General features: G+C 40.4%; 1 protein-coding gene across 1 annotated transcript in view; it reads right to left on the bottom strand.

The window, feature by feature from the left end:
• Positions 1–673: 673 nt before the first annotated feature.
• The window catches only part of NT5DC1 (5'-nucleotidase domain containing 1), a 124,782-nt gene continuing 100,256 nt past the window's right edge, over positions 674–25,199 (bottom strand). The window contains exons 9-12 of the mRNA XM_063124760.1: positions 14,778–14,896; positions 12,652–12,810; positions 9,448–9,616; positions 674–2,171 (exon numbers count right to left, since the gene is read on the bottom strand). Coding sequence (XP_062980830.1) covers positions 2,053–2,171; positions 9,448–9,616; positions 12,652–12,810; positions 14,778–14,896 — 566 coding nt within the window. The 3' untranslated portion in view covers positions 674–2,052. The remainder of the gene's footprint in view (positions 2,172–9,447; positions 9,617–12,651; positions 12,811–14,777; positions 14,897–25,199) is intronic.

A 25,199-nucleotide genomic window follows, 5' to 3' on the forward strand; every position in this document is an offset into this window, starting at 1 on the left:
GTCCGGCTCCCGCTCTTTTCCCTCATTTTTAAAATAGACCCCTTTTAATGTGACTTTGTTTTTAAAACAGAATTTTCTGCGATCTCCTTCTACGTTCAGGAAAAGCGGTGCAATAAAAACAGCCTCTGAATGGGCCATGTGGTAAAAGCAATTGTAAGGAAACATGATTTTTCCCCGTGTGATGACACTCTTTGTCTCACTCCACAGTAAGGATGGATCTGTCAGCTGTAGTTTCTTTCTCTTAGTTCCCCTCTTTTCCAGTCTTAACTTCATTGCTTCCCATTTTCCACTTCACTTTCTTAAAAAAAATCACATACATGTTCATTTCTCCTAATATACATGTTTGTATGGAATTTTGCCTATTATACACATTTTACAATTTCTTCTCATGCATTTTTGAACATTACTTTCAATAATATACACATTTTGTGTGTATTTCCCCCTAATATGTGCACTTTTGTACACTTAATTTGATAGGAAAAGTGCATTGCAAAATTCAGAGAAATGCAAATATTGACGTAGAACTGCATTTTGGTTTGATTCAAAAAGTGTAAATTAGATAAATACTTATTAAATGTGAACAAAACACATTTTCCCCACCCCTACTCTACAGTGAAGAATTTAACTTCTTGTGCTTTTCAGGAGAAACAGTTTAAGTAACAGAATCCAGAGCTTTTCGGGAATAAATAACCTTTATTTTGAACTTTGCACAGATGAGCACTGCCAAAGCAGACAGAAGCCTTTGAAAGTTTTGATAAGTTTATATATTCAGATCTTTGTACTGTAATTATTTCTACAACAGATCACCCTTTCTGTGGGAGAAATAGTCCACATGCAAGACAGGTTGTTTGCAATCTGGCATATCATGGTGTCTTTAGCTATGAAAACAGTGCATTAACGTATACAATGGCGCACTTACAGCCCAACCTATGCATAAGTATGCAGATGTGAACACTATTAACCTCATGGGACTCACTCTCAGGTAAGTGCACATAATATTACAGCATTAGTTGCAATCCTATAGTCAATTAACTGAGAGTAAATACCATAGACATGAATGGGATTTAAATTCAAAGTAGACATGCAAAGAATTGGGCTGTTATGGATTTTGCATCCATACAATAATAGAAAGAGGTCCAATGCTGAAAACATTTTACAAACCCAGAATTCTAAAGAATAGTGCAGATTTCCTTTTATGACAGGGACTGAGATAAAAGGAAGGGAGTACTCATATTGGGAGAAAATCTCACTAAGAGATGATGCAGGATTTATTAGAAGCAAACTATGCAGTCTGTATTTATCAGAATGCATTTTATAAAATGGGTATATACCCAGTCTTGATGAGCATGTTTTTCTAATCTGGTCTGGAACAGATTTGGGATAAAGTAGTAGAAATTATTTCTGATTTTTGTGAACAGCTTTGGCTATGGGGTGGTATAGAAATGTAATAAATGAAATGATTTAATAGGACTTAACATCAAAGTACTGAAGTTTAACCACACTGTAAAATTATGGGCCAACTACTACTGGGCTGAGACCCTCTCCATTGTTGAAGAGTACTCATACTCCCCCCTCCCCTCCTCAAATCATATGTGCAACAGTGTTATTCATACATTTTCCCTCCTTTGAGTGGGAAGAACCATGCAAATTGGGCCATCTTGCAAGGAGGTGTGAGGTGGTAGAGAAAGGTGTGTGTGTGACCCTGCACTATGGGTAGAGACATCATGGTGGCCATGTAATGTATGAAATGGACAAAGTTGTCAAAGTGTTTATATAACAAACTTAAAAGACTGTAGCAAATTCTCAACAGGCAGAGTGAGAAAACATTCTAGACAAATACTAGGGATTAATGTCATCGGGAAAATAGCTAGGATTTATTTTATTTTATTGGAAGGGAGGTCTGTTTGCATTTTTTAAGGTGTCTTTTGGATTTAGGTAGCATTTCATTTGCATTTTCCCCCAACTGATATATTCATTTCAATCTGGTCATGAACCATAATAAACATATATTCATTTAAGCGATATAAAGACTTTCTTTTCCTTAGAGATGATTCATTTGGCGGCCATTGGCTCACCGCTTGATAATAAAGATTTTGGAGGTTTGGGATAGTAACCAGCAGTTATTGAGCTATTGGAAGAAAATCTGTTGAATCTATAATCCAGAGGTAAATCTGAAAGAAACAAACATACCATGCCTTGATTATATATGCAGCTCACATCACATTTAAACAACTCAGTAAGCTAGGAAGAGCAGAATTTTCTTCCTTAAGCTCTTTATCTCTGTGCTTATTATTGTAAGAATTTAATCAGACCACATGATTACATATTTGGTGTATAGGGTTTATGCTGAAGTATCATGCCGATACTCTGGCTTATCCTACTGGGGATACCAAACGTTGTTTAAAATAGAACAAACGTGCCTCCAAATTATTTGAATTTTTAAATTATTATTTAGAAGCAAATTACAAATGTATTTTTGTTACATGTATAAGTATAACATGAAACACTGCTTAGCAATAATTAAGGCTATACATGCAAGAATATCAAAGCAAAAAAGAAAAGAAAGAGCATTATACTTTCACTTACACATTCTAGTTTGAATCCACCATTTAATATGAATAAAAAAAGAGCAACAATGTTTCCTATATTTATGCTTTAGTCATGTCCTTGTACTCTTTCTTTTTCTTACAAAAATATGAAGTACCAGTAGAAGAAAAAAGCAATTTGAGGTGCACAAGACTGTTGTTTTTTCTGCCACAGAGTACTATGGTACCCTTCTGGAAATGGAATGATGTGGGCAAAAGAACAAAGATATTTCATTGTATAACTGTGTTGATATTGTGGGAAACTTTCTAAATCACTTTTATAATGTGCTATTGAGTCTCAAACAGAATGAGTCGCTACAGTGCACCTAGTGGTAAGTAGGACAGAGACAGATTTCAAATGTGATTGCATACAAATCACACTGCAATTGTATACCCGAGGGCGCACAGATTCTGCATCAAATTCTCTTTCGGATAACTAATGTCAACATTAAGGAAGATAAGCCCAAACTTGCTTTCTTGCAGGAATAGCTAGATATCACAACCAACTGCATAATAAAGGCATGTATTATCCACTTTCTGATTCCATGCCAACACCCACTAAGTTCACAGGAATACAGTACTTTGCTGAATGCCAGGCATTGATAGTTTCTTCTGCCCATAAGATTGGAGAGATCCACCTTTATTCCTCCTCCCCATCTTTGTTGGTTGGTAGGCATTACTTCTTTATCTCTCTCTATACCAGGAGTGCACAATGAGGCCCAGGGGTCTCATGTGCTCCCACCCACCCACCCACCCATGAGGCTAGCCTTTTCTCCATCCCATCCCCCAGTGATCCTGATATGGATCACTCTTTTTCCTGCCACTGCTACCAGGATTGTTGAGGGTGGCTCAGAAAGAAGGATCTCCTTTTCCTTGCGATCCTCATAAGATTTACTTTCCCCTCCCCACTGCTGCCATCAGAATTGCTGGGATGTATGTGTATGCGTGCACACACAACCCCAGAGAGGCAGCATCACATATGGCTCTTGGGGCCAAAAAGGTTTTGGACCCCTGATCTACACAAACACATCCACACTTTAAATATGTGTTACTTGGGGTGTGCTCTCATAACCCCTTTTAAATTTGCCTATTTTGGGCCCAATCATATTTTTGTTTCATTGGCTGCTTGCTCTTAAATCAGTATGATCTCTCAAGTGCTGGTACCGAGACTGTAAGCTCCATCCCACGAGTGTTTTATTGCACTCTCATTACTGGGCACTCACAGAGTTTGCTCAGGTCCCTCACATGATGTCGTCTGCCTCCCGTGTGCCTTCCGCCCCTTCTGGCCTTCCTTGCGTGACAACCCCCCCCCTCATTAAGTCTGATGTTTTTTTAAACTCGGAATTGCTGCTCTCTCCTGCTGTGTGCAGGAGAAGCGGCGCCATTAAAACAGCAGACTCAATGGGCCTCCTGCTCCTTCTGTACTTCCTCTTTTGAAAGAGGAAGTAACTGAGGAACAAAAACACGGCTGAAGAAGTGAAGGTAGGGACTGTGTTAACCCCCGGTGTGATGGAGCTGAGAAAGAGAGAGAGATTTGTGCAAATGCACTTTCCCAGCAAAGCATCAAGTTATTTAGGGGCACACAAAAACTGCTCTTGTATAAGCACAATACTTATTTAAAAACAACAACAACACAAAACAAAATGCAGTCAGCATACAACACACATGTGGTGACCTGCACACAAGGACAAAAATGGTAGTAGTAGGAAGCTGAGTCAGTGAAAGAGAAATCAATACTTGGGCATTCAAGAATGTTATAAATGTTAAGGGAGATGCACTTGGCAAGGTTGTGAAAAACATTTCTTCCTCCTTTAAAAACAAACAAACAAAACCCATACAACAATTTGCAAAAAAAGGACCTGGAAAAAAGCTGCTACCTGAGAATGGAAATGCAGTGCATTGCTAGGAGCACAGGCTAATCTGAGTAAGAACAGCAACAAATCGAGTGAAAAGAAGTGAAAATACAGTCACAGGCACTTTTTTTTTAATCCTTCCCAACCTGGTGCCTTGCAGCTGTTTTGGACTATAACCTCTGCCAGCCCCAGCCTCCATGGCCAATAGTCAGGGATGCTGGGAGTGGCCAAACATCTGGATGACCCAAGGTTGGGGAAGGCTAGCTTGCTATCACAGAAAGGATGTTAAAAGCCATCTTTGCCTGGTCATTTCTTTCATTAACATTTTAATAAATGTTAAAACTGTTGATATGCATTTTACACTTCTAATTAGGAGAAAAGCCACACATCTCTCTAAATTTATCTTCCCTTCCTATCTTTCACCGCTGTTAGTTTTCTTTTCTCTTTTTAGTAATAGCGGCTTGCTGCCAGGGTTCATCACTTCCCCCACAGCACTGGGAAGGAATGTTCAATTCCTGCTGACTTTGGTGTTTCCAAAGTTTTGTTATGACATGGGAGACATCTGATCTCCAATTTGCAAGACCCAACACTGGAGGCCCACTGTTAATTTTTTTTTTTTTTTTTTGCTGAGATCAGATCAACATGTTTCTGATCTCGCTTTTTTATCATAATGAGCACCATGCTACATGCCTGAACTCACAGAGTGATTTGACAATTTGAATGCCACAGTTGAAGATCTTTTGTTCAGGAATGGGAAGGAGGGGGAATTTTACACTTCCACTGTGTCCATGCATGTGTTTGGTACGTAGTGAAACAGACAGTGAGCCAATGTTGTCAGGGCTGGATTCACCAATTAGGAAGGTTGTCCTGCATGGGGACACTGAATATTGTTCTTATTTGATTTAAATATTTATGAGCCACTTTTCAGCCATGGCTCTCAGAGCAGCTTACAAATAAAATGTGTAAAATATTTTATAAAATACAAACAACAACAACATCAAACTATGCTAAGAAACTTATATATATTCAACAACTGGCAGATAAAATCCAGCATAAAATAACAACCAGGAGGCCACTATTATGCATAATGTTGAGAATATGGATACAGAGACATCTCTCTCTCTCTCTCTCTCTCTCTCTCTCTCTCTCTCTCTCTCTCTCTCTCTCATAATACTAGAACACTAGATACACTAGAGAGAGATATTCCCCCCAAATAAAAATCTATTAGGCTAAACATCCTGGTAAAGTCACCCACACTCTTCCTGTTCCAGGCTATATCTACACAAAGCAGGATATGACACTTTGAAAATGGTTTGGAACTGTATACGGCATGTGTCCTGGGCCTCAACAGTTGTCACTATTGTTATAAAACATTTAAAAGCAGTAGTGTAGATCCTGCCCTAGTCAGCATGAGCTGCCAGGCCCTCAAAGGGTCAGACCATTTAGATTCACTTAGGATTGTGCTTCCTATTACTATTGGTCAATCTGCCTGAGTAAATTGTTTGGACATTTTCGTCAAAGATTGTTTTTGTCTTGGCCTTTATTATTTGTGAAGAATCCTTCCCATTTGAGGAGATTATATGGATTACTCTGTTTAATATTCTACGAAGCCCTGAGAATATCTCAAAAAGATTTAGAGTATGTCTTCTGTTTGGATTAGATTATAACTATCTAAAGAATTATTTCCTTGAAGATTTAACTAACCACCAACTTGTTTCTGAGTATTTGATTTTGATAAACAGCTTGTGATGTTAATCTGTTTTAACGGTTTTGCAATACGATCCATACACCAAGGGCATGTCTACACCCAGGGAGGATCTCACGATATGCTGACCGCGAGATCCTCCCCCTGGGTTCATATGCGGCATCCAGGGAGGAAGCAGGACATTGCATACGCCATTTTTAAAAAAACAATAATACAGGTGCTGGAGCGCACCTGTGCTCCAGTGAAAAAGTAAGTGGTTGTTTGGGTATTTTTTAAAAAAACACCAACCCCGCTCCCCACAACCTGATGGCCCTGCACTCTCCCGAGCCTGGTTCTTTCCCTCTGATGACCCCCGCTACTTGTGGGGAAGCTGGAAGAAGCTGGGACTGGTGGTCACACCAGCTGTGTCCTCGGGATTGTCCCGGGACCGTGGGAAAAACTGTGACAAAAGTGTATGGCAATAACCTGCGGAAATGGAGGGTTCATCCATCCCTGCTCCTGGGATCCCCTGTGTGGCATGTGGATGCACAGGAATGATCCCGGGATGATCCCCGGATATCGCCTGCTCTAACCATCCATGCTGACTGAATATCCAATTTTTATTGTATTTTTTTTATATTTATTAATTTTTAAAAAAGCAGTTTGAATGCTTTTACAAACTGGTAGGGAAAAAAGCTCCTGTATAGTGGAGATAGAGATTTATGAAATTATGGGTGGTGTGGAGAGAATGGATAGGGAATCATTACTGTTGAGTGTCCCCAATTATGAGCTACAATGGCCTTTTCCTTTCTCTTCACCAGCATAATATTAGAAACCAGGCTCATCCAATGAACCTTAGTGGTGGGAGATTTATGACAGAGAAAAGGAAGTACTTCTTCACACAATGCATACTTAAACTATGGAATTCATTGCACAATATGTAGTGTGGTGAGAACCAGTGGTATAATGGTTAGGGTGCTGGCCTGAGACTCAGAAGAGTTCAGGTCTAGTTCCTGTTCGGAGCCAGCCATGAAGCTCACTGGATGACTTGGGCTATTGGGCGGTATAGAAATGAAATAAATAAATAAATAAATAAATAATGTTTCAATTCAAGGGAAGAATAATGAGCAATGGCGGTACAGTACAATTGCAAAATCCTTGTTGTTGTTGTTGTTGTTGTTGTTGTTGTTGTTATTATTATTATTATTATTATTATTATATTTATTTGTATCCCGCCTTTTGCCCAATGCTGGGCCTCAAGATGGCCTTACAAAGTTAAAAACATACATTGGGAGGGGGGGGGGAGCAAAACCATAAACGTCTAAAATACATAACAAAATTATAAGACATTAACATAGGTGGAGGCCAGATTATTCTCCAAAGGCCTGCTGGAACAAAAAAGTTTTAGTCTGCTTCCAAAAGCCCAACAAGGAGGGAGCCAGCCTAGCTTCCCCAGGAAGAGAGTTCCAGAGCACTGGAGCAGCCACCGAGAAAGCCCTCTCACATGTTCCCACGAAGTGCGCCTGTGAAGATGGTGGGACTGAAAGAAGGCCTTCTCCAGAAGATCTCAAAGCACGGGAAGGCTCATAAGGGAGAATACGTTCTTTCAAATAACCTGGACCCGAGCCATATAGGGCTTTATAGGTCATAACCAGCACTTTGAATTGTGCCTGGAAACAGACTGGAAGCCAGTGGAGCTGTTTTAACAGGGGAGTTGTGTGCTCCCTGTAACCAGCCCCAGTCAACAATCTGGCTGCAGCTCTTTGAACCAGCTGGAGTTTCCGAACACTCTTCAGAGGCAGCCCCACGTAGAGCGCGTTACAGTAATCCAATCGGGATGTAACTAAGGCATGTGTCACCGTGGCCAGGTCCGACATCTCTAGGAAAGGGCGCAGCTGGCACACTAGCTTTAACTGTGCAAATGCACTCCTGGCCACCGCCGAAACCTGGGCATCCATGCTCAGGGCTGAATCCAGAAGTACACCCAAGCTGCAGACCTGTGTCTTCAGGGGAGTGTAACCCCATCCAACACAAGCTGAATCCCTATTCCCTGATCTGCCTTTCAACTGACCAGGAGCACCTCTGTCTTATCTGGATTAAGCTTCAATTTGTTCGCCCTCATCCAATCCATTACTGCCAACAAACACTGGTTTAGCACAGAAACCGCTTCCTTGGAATTGAGTGGAAAGTAGTAGTAGAGTTGGGTGTCATCAGCGTACTGGTGGAACCGCACCCCACAACTCCGGATAACCTTTCCCAACAGTTTCATGTATATGTTAAATAGCATGGGGGACAAAACAGAGCCCTGAGGGACTCCACAGGCCAACGGCCAAGGAGTCAAACAGGAGTCCCCCAGTACCACCTTCTGGGTCCGTCCATCCAGGAAGGAATGGAGCCACTGTAAAACAGTGCCTCCAAGACCCATCCCAGCAAGGCGGCCCAGAAGGATACCATGGTCGATGGTATCGAACGCCGCTGAGAGGTCCAGCAGAACCAGCAGGGACACACTCCCCCTGTCCAGTTCCCGGCGAAGATCATCCACCAAGGCGACCAAAGCTGTTTCTGTCCCATAACCAGGCCTGAAGCCAGACTGAAATGGATCCAGATAATCCGTCTCATCCAGGAATCCCTGGAGTTGGGAGGCCACCACTAGCTCCAATAACTTGCCCAAAATGGGGTGTTGGAGACTGGCTGGTAGTTATCCAATACAGTGGGGGCCAAGGAGGGCTTTTTCAGTGTGGGTCTTACCACTGCCTCCTTCAAGCAGGCTGGGACCCTACCTTGGCGAAGGGTGGCATTGACCACTCCGCTTACCCACTCAGCCAGTCCACCTCTGGCAGCTTTTATAAGCCAGGAAGGGCAAGGATCAAGTATACACGTGGTGGCTCTCACCAATCCAAGGACCATGTCCACATCATCGGACTGTGCAAATTGAAAGGTATCCAATAATACTGGACAAGCAGGGGCCAAAGTTACATCCACTGGGTCTGTATCAACAATAGCATCCAAGTTAGAGCGGATCCAAGCTATTTTGTCTGCAAAGTGCTGGGCAAATTGGTCACAGCAGCCTGTTGAAAGTAGTAGTCATCTTCCTCCTTTACTCAGACTCAGTGGAATCTATCCTTCCTTCACCTGAACTGTCACCAGATGGATTTACAGTACAATCCTATACAAATTTACTCAGATGTAAGCCAGTGGGAGGCTAATCAAGTACAGTTCTAGATTGGGGAAATATTTAAAATTCTGGGTATCGATATTAAACTTAACACATCAATAGTAAATTAATTAATATTTCATAGATTGACTCAAGATGATTCATTCTTACCTGCTATTGCTTCAATATTTGGGATTGTGATGGTGCTATAAGCACTAACACATTTGCAGGACCATGTATTTACTAAAGTTTTCACTGTGCCTTTCTTCCCTGAAATGGTATCCACAAAGAAAGAACCCCATTGTTTAGAAGCTGAATGAAGAGCTTTGGGATGATGTCCCTGAAATAGAAATAAATATGATTGGAAATACAAGCTCCACATGTGCTCTAATGTGTGCATGGAGTTCTGTATGAATGAGATCTTCATTGATTTCACACAACTTCACAAATGCAATGGGAATTGTTGACCAATGAGAAATGTCATGGGCTTAATCTATACCAAGCAGGATATTGCACTATGAAAGCGGTATATAAAAGGCAGGAGCCACACCAAGCAGGATATAGTGGTATGAAAGAGGTATATGGTAAGTGTCAACGGGCCACAACAGTTTTCAGGGCAATTCAATACTGCTATGAAGCAGTAGTGTGGTTCCTGCCTTTTATATACTACTTTCATACTGCTTCCATAGTGCAATCTCCTGCTTGATGTAGATTAGGCCATGGTCTCAAAGTCAATGAAGAAACCCTATTGTTCTCCCATGCACTGGGGGTGGGGGTCATACCACTTTCAAATTCTGTAGTTCCCAATGGAGCGATGGATGTAATAGAATTAATAAATCCTGACCAAAATAATTATGAGGTTCTTAGGGTACCCAAATTTTATATAACCAAATTTAACCTATGGATAATCTACTTTATTTTGTTTGTTTTTGTTTTCACCAAGCGTGTAGACAATATACAATCCAGTTTATCCCATTAAATATCACATTTGATTTGAGAGATTAGAGTGGGGGAAGAGCCTCATTAGAGCTGAGTGGTATTTGAAAGCTTGAAGATTTTTTTTAAAACCACTAGAAAAGTTATTGTAAAATGGTTATGGGCATAACTCAGCACCCACCCACTCCTTCCACACAGCTCTCTTCTGTGAAGGGAAGTGATTCATGCACTGAGTTTTTTTTGTTGTTGTTTGTTTTTTACAAAAGAGAAATGAGAAATTCCCTGCCTACGAGGAACTTAGAGCTTTCACATGTCCTTGTTAGAGCTTCCAGATAGTAGTTAATATATTTACCCATTTCATCTATTTCCAGGTTAGCTAGTTTAGAGGAGAGTATGCTTTAAATATGCTCAAAGTCAGGCAGGATCTACACTAGTGCTTTACAACAGTACTGAGGTGCACTGACAACTGTTGGGGCCCATGTCACATTCCATATACCGTCTTCAAACTACTTTCATAGTGTTATATCCTGCTGGGTGTAGATCTAGCCTCAGTTGTAAGCTTTAGAGCCACGGATTCCTATAAGCCATAAAGTCTTTAAGAAACAGGCAGATCTAGGCTGTATCGTATAATAAACGGTGTCTTATTGTAGATCATACAATAATACATACACACACAGAGATTAGGCTGTATCATACAATGGTATCAGGAGCACTGTAATCAAATGTGACACCAGTTGACTCTGTATGACATTCAGAATCAGACAGGCTGATTTTTTATTTTTTTTTGCAAGTCTACGGGGTGGGGGTGGGGGTGGGGGTGGGGATGTCTTTCTCTCATTCTTAGTCTTGTCAGATTAAACCAGGGAGGCTGATGGGGATAATTTTAAAATAACTTGTATAGGATTCAGAAGAAAAGCCTTTTGAAACAGTCTTGTTAATTGGTTTATTCAGTTGCAGGGATGTAGCTGTTCTCCTGTGAAAAAGCGCATAATGAATGGACACCTCTGACCTACCATAGCCCCACTCAGTTCAGAATCTTTTGATCAACCCAATTGACTTCTCCACTGCTTACTTCCTGTCACTGGTGGTGGATATAGTAACTCAACACAAACCTCTTGCAGAATTACAGAAGATGACTGGGGAGAACTAAAGCTCTATAAACACAGACCAGGCACTTCCAGTAATAAATCAGAGGGCAACATCCAGGACATCATACTAGCTCCCTTAAAATGCATGAAGGATCCTGAACACCACAACCATTTCCTGCCCTGGTTCTGCAGTGCCCACCAACAGTGAAAGCATAGGGAGGAAAAAGCTGTATTCTTTGGAGCTAGATATGTGCTGTGTAGTTGCTAGTTTTCTGAAAACTATAAATATGTATTGGGTTTTAAATCATTTGTCTGAACTATACAAAGAATCGTTTCTTTTTGTGTGTGTGTTTGTTTGAAATAAGAATAATAAGAGTGCATTGGCCTTCTTTCCTGTCTTTTCAAAACACAGGAAGGAAACTATGGTTGAACACACTCTATTTGTCTTCTGACTTGGATGTGCTATTCTAAGCTTCAAGCGAAATAAAAGAAAAAAGAAAATTTATACTAAGACAAAAGGCAAATAATACCTTATTAAGATTCTTATTAATCATTATCTATTAACGCTTTCAGTGTGTAAAGTGCTTCACAATCTTTTTGTTATTCTATTGAGAGATAGCCTAGGCTACTCAGTGAAATTAAAGGATGAATAGAGATTGCAACACAGATCTCCTAAGCTCCAGTGGACCACAGTAGTTCTTCATTGATTGAGCACGTTCAACTGAGCCATTCTGTTGTACTTTGTCAAAAACTTCATGTCTTCATTTTTTTTTAAAAAAAAAAGTTTACTTCCAATTTTAATGTTAGAAAATAGGAGCATACAAATGGCATTAGCACTTATTCATGCCCACAGGCAGGAACAACACAACATTCCTTACCTCAGGAGAATAAATGGTTAGTGAAGAACATCATATTGCTACACACATGTATATGGAAATTAATGATGGTAAGTTCCTGGCAATCTTCCAGGAAATGGTTTAGTTCAAGTTCCATTCAAATGAAACTATAATGCTATTCCATTGCTTCCAATAATTGCAATGGGGCTTGTGTAAGTGTGTGTGTGTGTGTGTGTGTGTGTGTGTGTGTGTGTGTGTGTGTGAATAATGGAGAAAGGGCAATTGATGGAGAAAGGCCAATAATGGAGAAAGGGCAATTGCATTGTTTTCAATGAGATGTACTTTTGAATGCACATTTCCAACAACATCCAGACACAACTAGTCATGCATAAATATCCTTCAAAGTGCAATTGAAATGTTAACATTATCACTGAATTTTGGTGTGCACATCATATATGTATAGATCAGAAAGCACAGGGTAACATCAGACCTAGTTGTCTGGTATCCTTACCTACCTCATACTTTCCTTTCTTCTCTAAGGGCTCAGACTCCATCTCTGTAGGCATCATAACATGGTCCCCTCTAAGCTCCTCTAAGATGAGGACAGTGTCCCAGTTATTATAGTGGTGGGCTGAGAAAATATCTGAGTGCATGCTGTCACCAAAGTAAACAACCTGGAAGGGAATCAGCAAAATAGTTGCATTCTGAGTCCAATAATAACTGTAGATGTGTTTGGGCATTCAAGCCTCACACAATTAGAATTGGGGGCAGGCTACATTCATTGAGCCCATCCTCTCTACTGCATCCCCATTGCCTGGCCCTGCTGCCTTCCACACATTGGAGGCAAAGAAGCCTGAAGTGGGGAGACTGTGGCCTGGTTCAGACAACACGCTAAACCATGCTGCTTAACCACTTTGCTTAAGCAGCATGGTTTAGCGTGTTGTCTGAACCAGGCCCGTGTTGCATGCATAGGCTCCCAGCATGATTTAATACCTTGCTTAATCAGCTCTCTAGGTTGTGTGGAGAACCAGACAACCTACTTTGGACCGTCTCCTCTAACACATGAAGGAAGGTGGGGTTGTCTGATGAGAACACAGCCAACCAGTACCACTCCAGTCTCCCCCCTTGTGTGATTCTTCCAATCACATGAGCTTTGAATGCTGAATAGAGGTTATGATAAGTACACAAGAATCAAAGCAGCCAAGTAAAAGCTATTTAAGTTTATTATGGCTCTGTTTGCCTGTGACAACAACCCAGGATTGTTGTTTTTTAAAGAGGCAAAGCAGCCAACTAAAAGGCATTTAATTTTATTAAATCTCCCTTTGCTCATTCCCATCCTAAAGCCATAGTATATTATCACAGAGCAGCTTATACACAAGACAGAAAAAAACTGGAAATTTCCAGTGGCATTCATAGTATATTAGGCAGAGGGAAATTAATAGCTAAGTCAAGTGAGGCTTACACATGAAACTTTAATGGAAAAACTACTTCCTATTAATCTAAGCTTGAGTTTTCCTTTTTTACATGCCCAGACAGATTTTCCATACATTGTATATGCAGAATAGTTTACTGACATTCATGTATGCAATTAATCTATATCTACACACTTCATGAACTTTAATATGAAAAGTATAAAACAGAAATACAGAGTTAAGGCCAAACATTGTTTAGCATACCATTTAAAACAAAATTATGTATTTTGAAGAAATGGTTATGCTACTAATTAACCTTGCAGATGATCAGCTGGTAGCCAGAAAAGCAATTTTATTTGGCTCACCAAATTTTATTCAAGATGTCATTTAAAATGAAGCCCAAAGTTTCACTCATAAGAAAAAACGAATCTATTTTCAGAAGTTGTAGAAGTTTAATGTTGCACATCTCTTTGGGTTATGTTTATAATGTATAGCCAAGTACTCCATACTGCTGTCCTGGTAGCTAGCAACAGCTTTATAATAAAGCCTAATCATCTGTGATGGGAGGTCAGGATACATACTAAAATACTCTTCTTGTCTCTGAAGCTGGGCTGGGATACCTGTGGCTCACCAAAAGTTGATGAACTACTACTTCCATCATTCCTCACTATTGCCCAGGCTGCCTAGGGCTGATGGCAGATGAAGTCAAACAACAGCAGGAGAGCCAAAGTTTTCCTAGCCCTGGTCTGGAGAATACAATAGTTTCTAGGTATAAGATGTTGAATATTCCTCATGTAGATTATTTAAAAGACCATTATTTTATCTCTAAACTAAAATTTTTGCATGAGAGACCCACAAGGATTGGAGAAACACTATCTTTAAAGAACTTAAAAAGCCACATTGACAATAACTAAATATGGCAGCAATCTCTTACTTGAGAGTAGGCTCCAAATGAACATAGTTGAATTTCTTTCCAAGTAAGTATTCATAGGATTGGGCTGTAAACGTCTTGTATGAAACAATCTTCAAGAAAATGTGTCAGATGGGTTGCTTATCTATATTGTTCACGGGCCAATTCACATCTAGCATTGCTACCATTGCTTTATGCTATTGAGTCTGCTTCCTCTGAAAAATGAGCAAGCTGCACTAATATACTGAATTCATGCCGATGTTGAGAAAGGAGCTCCCTGAGATCCTGCTAATATACCTTAACTTCTTTTTCTAAATACCTTTGGTTCTACTTTGCCAGTCATCTTCTTCAGCAACTCATACAAATGGGTTGAGTTACCTTGGGAGTACCAGCCAGGTTTGTCCAAGGCTAGGAGAGCCTCTTGTTCCTCGTCATTCTCTGAAGCAAGAGAGCAAATTCACCTATTTTAATGACAACTCAAAGAAACCAACCACCCTGGACCAACTACTATGAGGATGTTATTGAGTGATATCCACATCATTTTCACAGCATTGGGGTTTGCCCAAATGTTTCCCACCTTCTTTGGAGTCACCAACAAACTCAATAATGCATTCTGGAAAGCTCTAAAGAAAGTCTCCCAAATGATAAACACAATCTCACTCTGTTTGGGCAGTTGGCCTGGAAGAGACCTTCATTCTACTTTTGCCATAGTGTTCATTTTTAACTTCTTGGAAAGATACCATCTCACAAAAATCCCTAGGCAAGATCCAGTCAGACACGAATGCTGATGTAAATTATGTTGTGCAAGCATATGGGATCTCTACTGCAGTGGCAATAGCATTACCTGGTACAATGGGGTTTCCATAGCTTCCCAAGAGCGTGATAACCCCCCCCCCCACACACACACACACTCTGGTTGCGTGACAAGCCCAGTTAATTTCAGTTGCATCTGTTGGCCTTCACTCCTCTGCTAAAATCACTCTAAACTACAGAGTTCTTGTTACTGGCATGTGATCCAGGCCATCCAGGTCTCCCTGTTGAGCCCCCCATTTCAACTGAAGCAGTGACCCAGCACTTGTCTTGCCCAAAGGCTTTACTCTCTTTTGCCACAATATCACTAGTTTAGCCTCATCCCATCTTAATTTCCAGGAAGTATCCATCAAAAGGTATCTTTAAGCCCTCCTTTATCTCCTGCAAGTCTTTCCATCACCAAATTGTAGCCTTTACCTCTGTACTCTCTTTTCTATTGGGTGTTTGTATTGCTATTCAATTCTTCCAATCATTCTCTCTTGCCAAAATGACTAAGTGCAAGAATTAGCCTTGATGCATTGCCCAGGGTCAGAGACAAATCTCTAAAAGTGCCCTTTCCTCTGCAACCCTGCAACTCCCCCCTCCTTTTCCAGGCCTCTTTCTCTCTTGGTTATCTGTAGGGCTCCCTATTTGCAGAGATCAAACCATTGCATCTTCTCAGAATCACAACCCAACTCCTTTCAAACCACCCAACTCACCATGGCCAATCCATAGCAGGGTCCCTGTGCTTAGATAATAATAATAATAATAATAATAATAATAATAATAATAACAATAATAATAACAACAACAACAACAACAACAACAACAACAACAACAACTGCACAGTACATCCTGAACATAGCATGTAGGCTGCAATCCTATACATAGTTACCTGGAGTACATTCCATGGGACTTACCAAGTAAACATGAATAGGATTGCACTATGAATCTATGGATAGTATCCAATGTTAGTCCTACATAGAGTGGAACCACTGAAATGAATGAGACTTAAGTTAGTCCAAACAAAATTAAGCCTCATTCATTTCAATGGGTCTACTCTACATAGGACTAATGTTAGTTACTATCCTATTTATTTATTTAAAGTTATCTTTAGGCAACCTTTCAAGGTGGAACCCTCTCAAGGTGGCAGGAACCTTCTCAGGAGCTCTTTTACAAGTGGAATCTGTGTACAGATTAACGCTGCCAAGTATCTACAAGGAAGGACAAATAAAATTGCTCTAGTTCCCCTCAGGGACCTGCCAAGCTGCCAACATGTGGTCTGTGTTAATGATTTCACAAAGCCAGCCAAAAGCGGGTTCAAACATGAATTAATTTATACTAGCAATTTTTTTTAATGAAAAGGGATTACTTCTAGACAAAATAGCTATTTATTAGGGATGCTCTATAAAATGGACAAAAGGAAAGGAAACCCAAAGTAAAAACAAACTCTGTAGTCCTTCATTGATGCAGAAATGATGTTTCTCTTCCATGATACTTTGCATAAGCAAATAATCAGTAATATAGACAAAGTAAGGGTGTTATTCTTAACTTATTATTTCTTGTTTTGTTTCTCAGATTGGTTCAAAAATATCAAGTTCCTGTGACTGTTCTTCTTGTTTCTGTAAATATCTTGCCTATTTTAAGACACTTTGAAGTTGGAAGCTTTGAAAAAGTTTTAAGAAGAAATACAGTTGTTGTTTTAAAATGGCTGCCTGACACTCATTTCCAAATATCAGAGCAAACAGATAAACCTCATATTTCAGATGCACAGCATGTCCATGAAACACAGCATGTCCAGTTTTCAAAGGCTTATTAAGAAGGAAAAGCAATTGCTAAAAATACTGGAGGCACAATTCATCATTGCGTAACTGACCCTCTTGAACTCAGATGCTCCAAGCAACAGTGCATATGCATGCTGCCCTGTAGTTAAGCAGCATTACTAGATCTACATATGGGAGGTACATCTGGGTATTCCTGACAGAAAATGGCCAGTACAGGTACATCCTTAACTGTCTGCCAACAGCACTGGCAGGGGAGGGCAGTCCATGGTGTCCTATGAGGATTGCCTACACGCTCATATGGATAATGCTTCATATTTGCATAGAACACAATACATTTTAAAAAAAGAAAATTACAGTAATTAGAAATCACAAATCTAATTTCACTGGATCTATGAAGTCGTTTAGAATCATAGAATCATAGAATAGCAGAGTTGGAAGGGACCTACCTGTTGTTTCTGTATTTAAAAGCCAGTTCCGTGTCTTTGTCATGATGTGGCATGACCACATAACAGAACCCAGGGCTGTACAGGGCAGGGCTATGCAAATAAAGTAAAGGAGATGGGGCTACGTGTGTTGGTTCTCTTGTTGCCACTGGGTTTATGGGACAAAGTAAATAGGATTCAAGAATCTTTGTACATGATAAAACCTGCTCCCTTCCACAGATACTGGTATCAACATGGCTTGTGACAGGATGGAGGTTCTCTTCCAAACATGTCCCTAAGACCTTCATCAGATGGGGAAAATCACGTTTCCCTACCGTCATTTCTCTGCCCGTTTTTGTTGCTCATTACTTCCTCTTTTGAAAGAGGAAGTAAGCAACGTGCACGAGGCCCATCCAGTCGGCTGTTCTAATTGTGCTGCTTCTCCTGCACACAGCAAGAGATAGCGACAACTTCTGTGTTTAAAAATATATTGGACTTTCTGAGGGTTTTTTTTTTGTCGTGCGAGGGAGGACAGAAAGGGTGGGAGGCGCATGGGAAGCAGATATCATAAGAGGGACCCGTGAAAATCCATGAGTGCCCAGCAACGAGCCGGCAATAAAATGCTTGTCTGATGGAGCTAAGTCTCTGCCATTTATTCTGGAGGAAGGGGGACGGAGATCTGAATTTAACATTTCTCCCTCTCACTGACTTGGAAATGAGAAACTTAGTAAGGGAGCTCTGCCAAGTGATATTTAAATGTGCACCTCAATTTCTCCATCTGTGAAGATAGTATTTATTCCTTTAGTGGAAGGCAGTATTGCCAAAAATAATACACAGCTATACAAAATCCTTGGATTTATGCAGCCTGTTCTGAGAAATCATTTTAAATGTTTTTCTAGTCAGGATGACAATGGGGATAACGGACACAGACCTGCAGATAATGTTCATGCAGACAGTACTTTGAAATGATAATCTACTTATCTACTGATTAATGTAGGTCACATCCATGGAGAACTTCGAAGATATATGCCTTGGCATGGGGCCCAAGGGACGTGGGGGAGATCATGCAGTACTCTTCCCTACTGCACCCAAACCACATTGCCCAAGTGTTGTTTCCAAAACTCAAGGGAACCTCTGAGATGGAACACATGAAGCGATCCTCAGAAGAGGAATAGGGGGAAGTACTGACATGCACTTGAGTGTATGCTTGTTTAAGTCAAGTGCCATAGTACCCACATAGGATATGTTCTCCTCAGGGCAAAGCCTAAGTTTCAGAATGGATTCTGAATGCTAGAACTGCATTCTGAAACTTGTGAGATAACAACTCTCTATAAGCAAGGACAAAACACCCAACACTGACTAATTGCAGCCTCACACACCATTGTGATTAGGGAACAGATCAGAGTTTGGTCCCAAGGCCTGCTTGAACCTTAAAAAAAAAAAACTCCCTAAGAATTAAGAACTTTCATCACAATATACCAGTAAGTTTAGAAGAAATATACAGTATTATATATAAAAAGGACATTTCTTCATTTCTTGGTGCCTCTCAACTCCCAATATCTCCAAACTTCTCTCTCCAATAATAGTCCTTTGTTTCATTTGCGTGTGCAATGATGTAACAACAGTTCCATGCATATGATTGTCTTCTTTAAATCAGGGGAGTGGACAATGAGTGATAACAAAAGGGGAATAAAGGGGGATTAGGTCAGTTGAGCCCTTCTGGGAGGTAAGAACCTGACCTTCTTTGAACTTGTCTAAATTAGCACTTTCTTAAACCTACATCCTGTTTTTTTAAAAAAACTGAATGAAAATCTGAAAGTAAGTGCTTATGTTTCTTTGTGGGATTTCAGCGATTCCTGTTATTTGGCAGTTCCTGAAGTTGGTACTTGTTCACTTTGGTTCTATGTAACTGCCTGTACCTTCAGTTCACAACAAAATGTCTTTTTCATGGTCAGGGACATTCATGAGCTCAAGGAAATAATGTGGGGAGAACTTGGTCACGACTGCTGCATGTACAAATTAATAATTATAAACAAAATAATGGAACAGATGAAACTTGACAAGTGTTGATGGGTTGTGTCCAACCCTGGCCATCCACCAACAGAACAGAAACCACTGGCAGAATGGATTTCCCCTCCTGCTACAGCCCCCAAATGTGCTCCAGATTTGGGAGACTATGTTTTAGAGGGTTGGAAGAGATTTGTGGGGGCATGGGGCTGTTGCAGAGGGGGAAAAGTTCAAGTCTACTCGAATAACAGTGGATTTAACCCAATGAGCACAATGTTCTTGAGGATTCGTGCAGAGAACTAGAAGCCTCTTTGATTACTTCAATATTTCTCTGAGATTCCTTGATGAAGGCAACAAAATGTGCTGCAACAAGGGTCATGATTCCTAATATCTCTTTTAATGACACATTCTTAATATGTGACAAATGCATTTCCCCCCAAAGATTACTAGAGGCACAGAGTTTTTGTTGACATTTGCTACAGGTTAATGACTTTTTCATAAAAGTGGGAAGTTGGCCTGCAGGGTTGAATGACATTTGACAGATTGCATTGCCTTAGGAGGAATGGGAATTGAATTCAGCCTCTCTGTAACATTTCATTATGTCAAAAGGAAAATAACCAGGGAAGGCTTGAGAAACAACTCTAACATGTTGGTTTGAATACTTCCGAGAAAGTTAGTGAATCAGTGAAGCTTCTTCTTTTCAAATTTACAGGAGTGCTACAATTAAGAGCACTTTTCACTGGTTACATTTTTAGGCGTATGCTTTTAACAGTGCAGAAGTAAAGGTGGGGGAGAAATTAGTTTGGTTTGTATTTCAATGTCAAATTACCCAGTTTGCACTAGCTGAATATAAAATGCAGTTATATTTCAATATTTGCACTTTTCTGAATTTGTGATTACAGTCCTCCAATTGAAAAATGCATTAAAATTGCTCGCAAAAATGCATATGTTAGTGAAAATTGCATACACAAATGTGTATATAAGGATATTTTTTAAAATTTCTTTTTGACAAACTGATGCAGACACAGGTCAAAATGAACTTATTTTAGCTTTAACACCCTAAATATTGCAGGACCTGTCTATGTAAAGGACTACTTGTCTTGTTATGAACCTGTCTGATTTTAAGATCTGGGGATAATGCTATTTGCAGAGGCCACGTTGGGTGCACACACGAGGTGGCTTTATCCTGTGTTACTTCAAAATTGAGGAATGCTCTCTCCTCGGAGTTACAATTGGTCCACTTTCATTGTTTTTAGAAAAGGTGTCATGACACATTTTTCATCTTGGCATCAGGACAGTTGTTTTTAACTTGGCATTTTAAATTGCTCTTAGCATTATTGCTCTTTTTAATTATGTTTATTGTGAGTTTTAATGTTTTTATGATTTTCTAAATGATTTTGTATTTGTTGTACACTTGGTGGATCTTATGAAAATACTAAAAGTAATGTATTTATTTATTTCATTTTTATACCACCCAATAGCTGAAGCTCCCTGGGCAGTTAATTAAATAATAATTAAATAATAATTAATAATAAAATGAGAAACAGAATGAAACCGAAATGGATAGATTTGTCCACTCCTACTGAACTTTCTCCAAGGTAAGTGTGTATAGGACTGCAGCCTAATTGTAATAAAGTGCAGGAAAGTTTTGCAAGCACATGTATCATACAGGTACACTCATCAGAGAGCTTTGACTGATTGCAGCTTCTTGTTATATGGGCTCGCCATGGCAAATCTGGGTTTGCCTCTGGGCAATGTATAAAATTGCCATGATATTCTAGGTCTTCAGATCTGTGAAGCGTTAGGAGAAATTTATCATTTTATATTAACCTACACTATATTTAAGTTCAAGTATCAGTGAATTAACTACAAGAACAAAGTACTACACACACTTTCTGGGGGAGGGGAAATAATCAAGAGCATAGGAGAGAGCACAGCTATCAATGGTGATTTTCTGGCAATGGAAAGAAATGGTACGGCTAATCCAGTTAAGAGAAAATCTTCCATTGGTATTGGTTTTCCATGTAGATAAATAATTGATAAGCAGATACTGATGACTAAAAGGCTACTGACCCTCTTACAAGAGTGTTAAATTTCTGTATCCATTACACTGCGAAGGAATGTTCTACTGCTGGCCCAGGATTGGGCCAGCATGTGCCTTGTAAGAGGAGAAATCGATTTGGTGGTGGTGGTTGTGTTTATTATCAAAGGCCCTAATTCCCAGGTGGACACTGCAGGTTAGCTACGGGTTAAGTCAAATTCAACCCAGCACTGACCCTCGGTAGACTAGTAGAGGAGACAGCCAGTGTGAGTTATGGGTAGGAGCTTAACCTTTCCTAATCCCTATACTCAGATCGTTGCCGAAATATGATGCTCTTTCTGTCCTGCAGGTTACATTCATCACCAGAAAGTCTTAGAACTAATTATAACATGCTTAAAATAACTGGCTTGATATTAATGGTAATAAAAAGCAGAATGTGTTTCCTGTGAAAAATAGTTTATTTTAAGGACTAACTCTAGTTAAAAAAAGAGAGAGAGATGGTTCTTATGGGGGGTGGGGGAGGAGGAAGCACACACAAATGAACAGTGAAGCTTTTAATGAAAACCAGCACACACAGATGCATGGAAACTATGTCTAAAGGAAGCTTTCGGGCAGTTGCTGCCAAGCATGAATCTGTAAGGAATGTAGTATGCAAAATCTTTCATTTTAGTTCTCTCATTAATAGCTTCAAGTCCGGATTTGCAAATCCCACTACTAGCTGTAAAAGTGATGTAATTGTGTTTTAGGAACTCTGACACATCATCTAATATTTACAGTAAATTACAATAATAAATTGGGGGGGGAGACATGCTTCTTTAATAAGTTTCCCAATGCTACGCCTATCACATTTTCTTCTTCATAGTTTTTCTTGTGAAAGAATGTGTCCTTATCCCCACTACCCCACTACAATATTTTCCACGCACATTAGATTAAAAAAACACATTTTTTTGCTGTACTTATATAATAACCAGTTTGAGTTGGCTAACAATTCTTTGTCTGCATTTATTTTATAAAAATGTTTTTTTTCCATTAAATTCATTAAACCTTTGACAGAATGACCCTGTTCAGACAATACACTAAACCACACTGGTTAAGCATTTTGCGCTAAACATTACGGTTTAGCATGTCATGTGAACCATTCTTAACCATGGTGGCTACACAACTATGGTTTAAACATGCTCACTAACCTAACCATTAGGGGTGTGTGATCTGCACCGAAAACTGGACAGTTCAATGGACCTCCAATCTCGCAGTGCAGTTAGGGGGCGGTTCAAAAACCGACGGAAACCCATGGCATGGGTAGAAGATCGTTCAGAGTCCTGAAGAGATCCGTATCCAAAGGGGTTTTAGGCAACATGAGGGCTTGCTTCATATTGATGGATGGCTAACTGAACACTTCCATATTAGGAAGACAGTGTGGGGTGAAGGGGAGGGGGTTTGAGATTGACATCTGTGGCTAACAAATAGCTACAGTCTTGTCCCTGTCTCCTCTCCAATCATGTTGCTTAGGGAGAGGGAACTGCAAATGATAAAACCCATTCCCCCTCACCCCGGAACCCATTCCTCATGGAGCATTGGGAAGGGAGGAGGAGAGATTCAAAGAGAAAGAGAGAGAGAGCTCTCAGTTTGTTTAGCTGTGCTTGCATGCTCTGTCTGCTTCATTTCTAGCTGCTGAGATTGGGAGAGAGGGAGCTACTACTTTCTTCTTTTTTTGCTGGGTTGCTTTTCACTTTGTTTCAATCTCCTTTTATTTGCTGACCCCACGCACGCTCGTTATTGAGTGTGTCTGTGTATGTGTGTTCTTGTTCTACCCTATTACCCCCACTGAGAAATTTGAAAAGAAATTAAGAAAAAATCATTTATCTTTCTAACTTTTCTTTAAATCCCAGCCTGTCTGTCTCAGTCAGTGTGTTTGAATCCAAGTTGCTTCAAAGCAGCCCACCCCTGTGTATGTGTCTTACTGTTACCCAGTCTACTTCTCACAAAAAACTATATTAAAAAAATACAAAAAACCTCTTTATCTTTCTATTCCAATACTTTAACTAACTTTTCATTCCCCGGTGTTTGCTGTTAGTTATATTGTTTGTGTGTGTGTGTGTGTGTGTGTGTGTGTGTCTACTCCTCCACACACACACACACACACACACACACAAATCCATTGTGAGTTCTGTGTTGTGTTTTCTACAGTCTGTCTAGTTTGAGTGTGTGTTGCACCACATTTTTTTCCAAAACTCATGCACAAGCAGCACACATTTTTTCTTGATTAATAAACTTTTATTAAGGTTTATTATTTCATCATGAAGCGTGCAATGGCTGCTGCTACTGGCTCTGTCTGTGTTGGGAGAGGGAGCAGAAGGAGGGGAAAATGGGGATGGGGAGGAATGGGGCGCCTGGGGCAGCAGTGGCCTCTCCTCAATGGTTTGAGGGGGGAACTTTTTTAAAAAAAATCCTAAAAATTAAGGGATGAAGGGATCAGCTTTAAATTTAGCACAGCTAAAGCCCTACTTAAGAGCTACCAGAGTGCCAAGTTTCATCTCTTTATTTTTAAAAATGACAGAGATGTATGCATTTTTGTTAATCCCCATTTATGATAATCGTGCGGTTCTCCGAAAATGGAGCAGTTTTCCGATGAGTAATCTAGCAGTGTGGAGAGACGGATCCCCTCTGAAAATCAGAGTGGTGAACTCACTCAGTGGAGCTCCTCCCCGGATTTCAGGGTGGAGAAGAAATGCAGGTTGCTTACCTGTAACTGTAGTTCTTCGAGTGGTCATCTATGCATTCACACATATGGGCTTTGCGCCTGCGCAGAGACCAGACCGGAACCTTCTCTAGCTGAGTGGAACGTTTTTGGCGGGAACCCCTCCCCCACGCTACTGCGCATGTCCATGGGGTTCCCGCCCTTCCCTCAGTTTACAGGAGTCCGACATTGTGCCCCCATAAACCTGAGTGTAATTTTAATAAAGTACATTCCACACATAACTGTGTCATTTGTAAGTCTCACACCACCAAGTGGGGATGGTGGGTGGGTTGTGTGAATGCATAGATGACCACTCGAAGAACTACAGTTACAGGTAAGCAACCTGCATTTCTTCTTCGTGGTCTCTATGCATCACACATATGGGCGAGTAGCAAGCTGACATACCTTTGGAGGTGGGTTGGTGCATCATCTGAAGATCTCGGAGAGCACTGTCCTCCCAAACGAGCAGTCCTGCCTCGCACGAGTGTCCAAACTGTAGTGCTTGACAAACGTGGATGGAGTGGACCACGTTGCAGCTCTACAGACTTCAGTCAGTGGAACACCTCTGGTGAAGGCCACCGAAGTTGAAACAGCTCTGGTGGAATGAGCCGTCACAGGTTTCACTAACTCTAATTTAGAAATAGAGTAGGCCAATTCTATTGTCTCCACTATCCAGCGTGACAACCGCTGGCAAGAGACAGGGAGTCCCTTAGAAGGCTCACCATAACAAATAAACAATTGCTTTGTTTTCCTTAAAGTCTCTGTTCTGTCTTTGTAAAAAGCAAGAGCCCTTCTTACATCGAGAGTGTGCAAGGAAGACTCAAGAGGTGTAGATGGATTAGGAAAGAAAGCAGGCAAAGTAATGTGCTGGGACAGATGAAAAGTTGACACTACCTTAGGTAGGAAGGCTGGATCTGTGCGTAGCACAACCTTATCCTTATGAAAGATAGTGTATGGGACA

This window comes from Elgaria multicarinata, chromosome 4, assembly GCF_023053635.1.
Source record: "Elgaria multicarinata webbii isolate HBS135686 ecotype San Diego chromosome 4, rElgMul1.1.pri, whole genome shotgun sequence".
Taxonomy (NCBI): domain Eukaryota; kingdom Metazoa; phylum Chordata; class Lepidosauria; order Squamata; family Anguidae; genus Elgaria; species Elgaria multicarinata.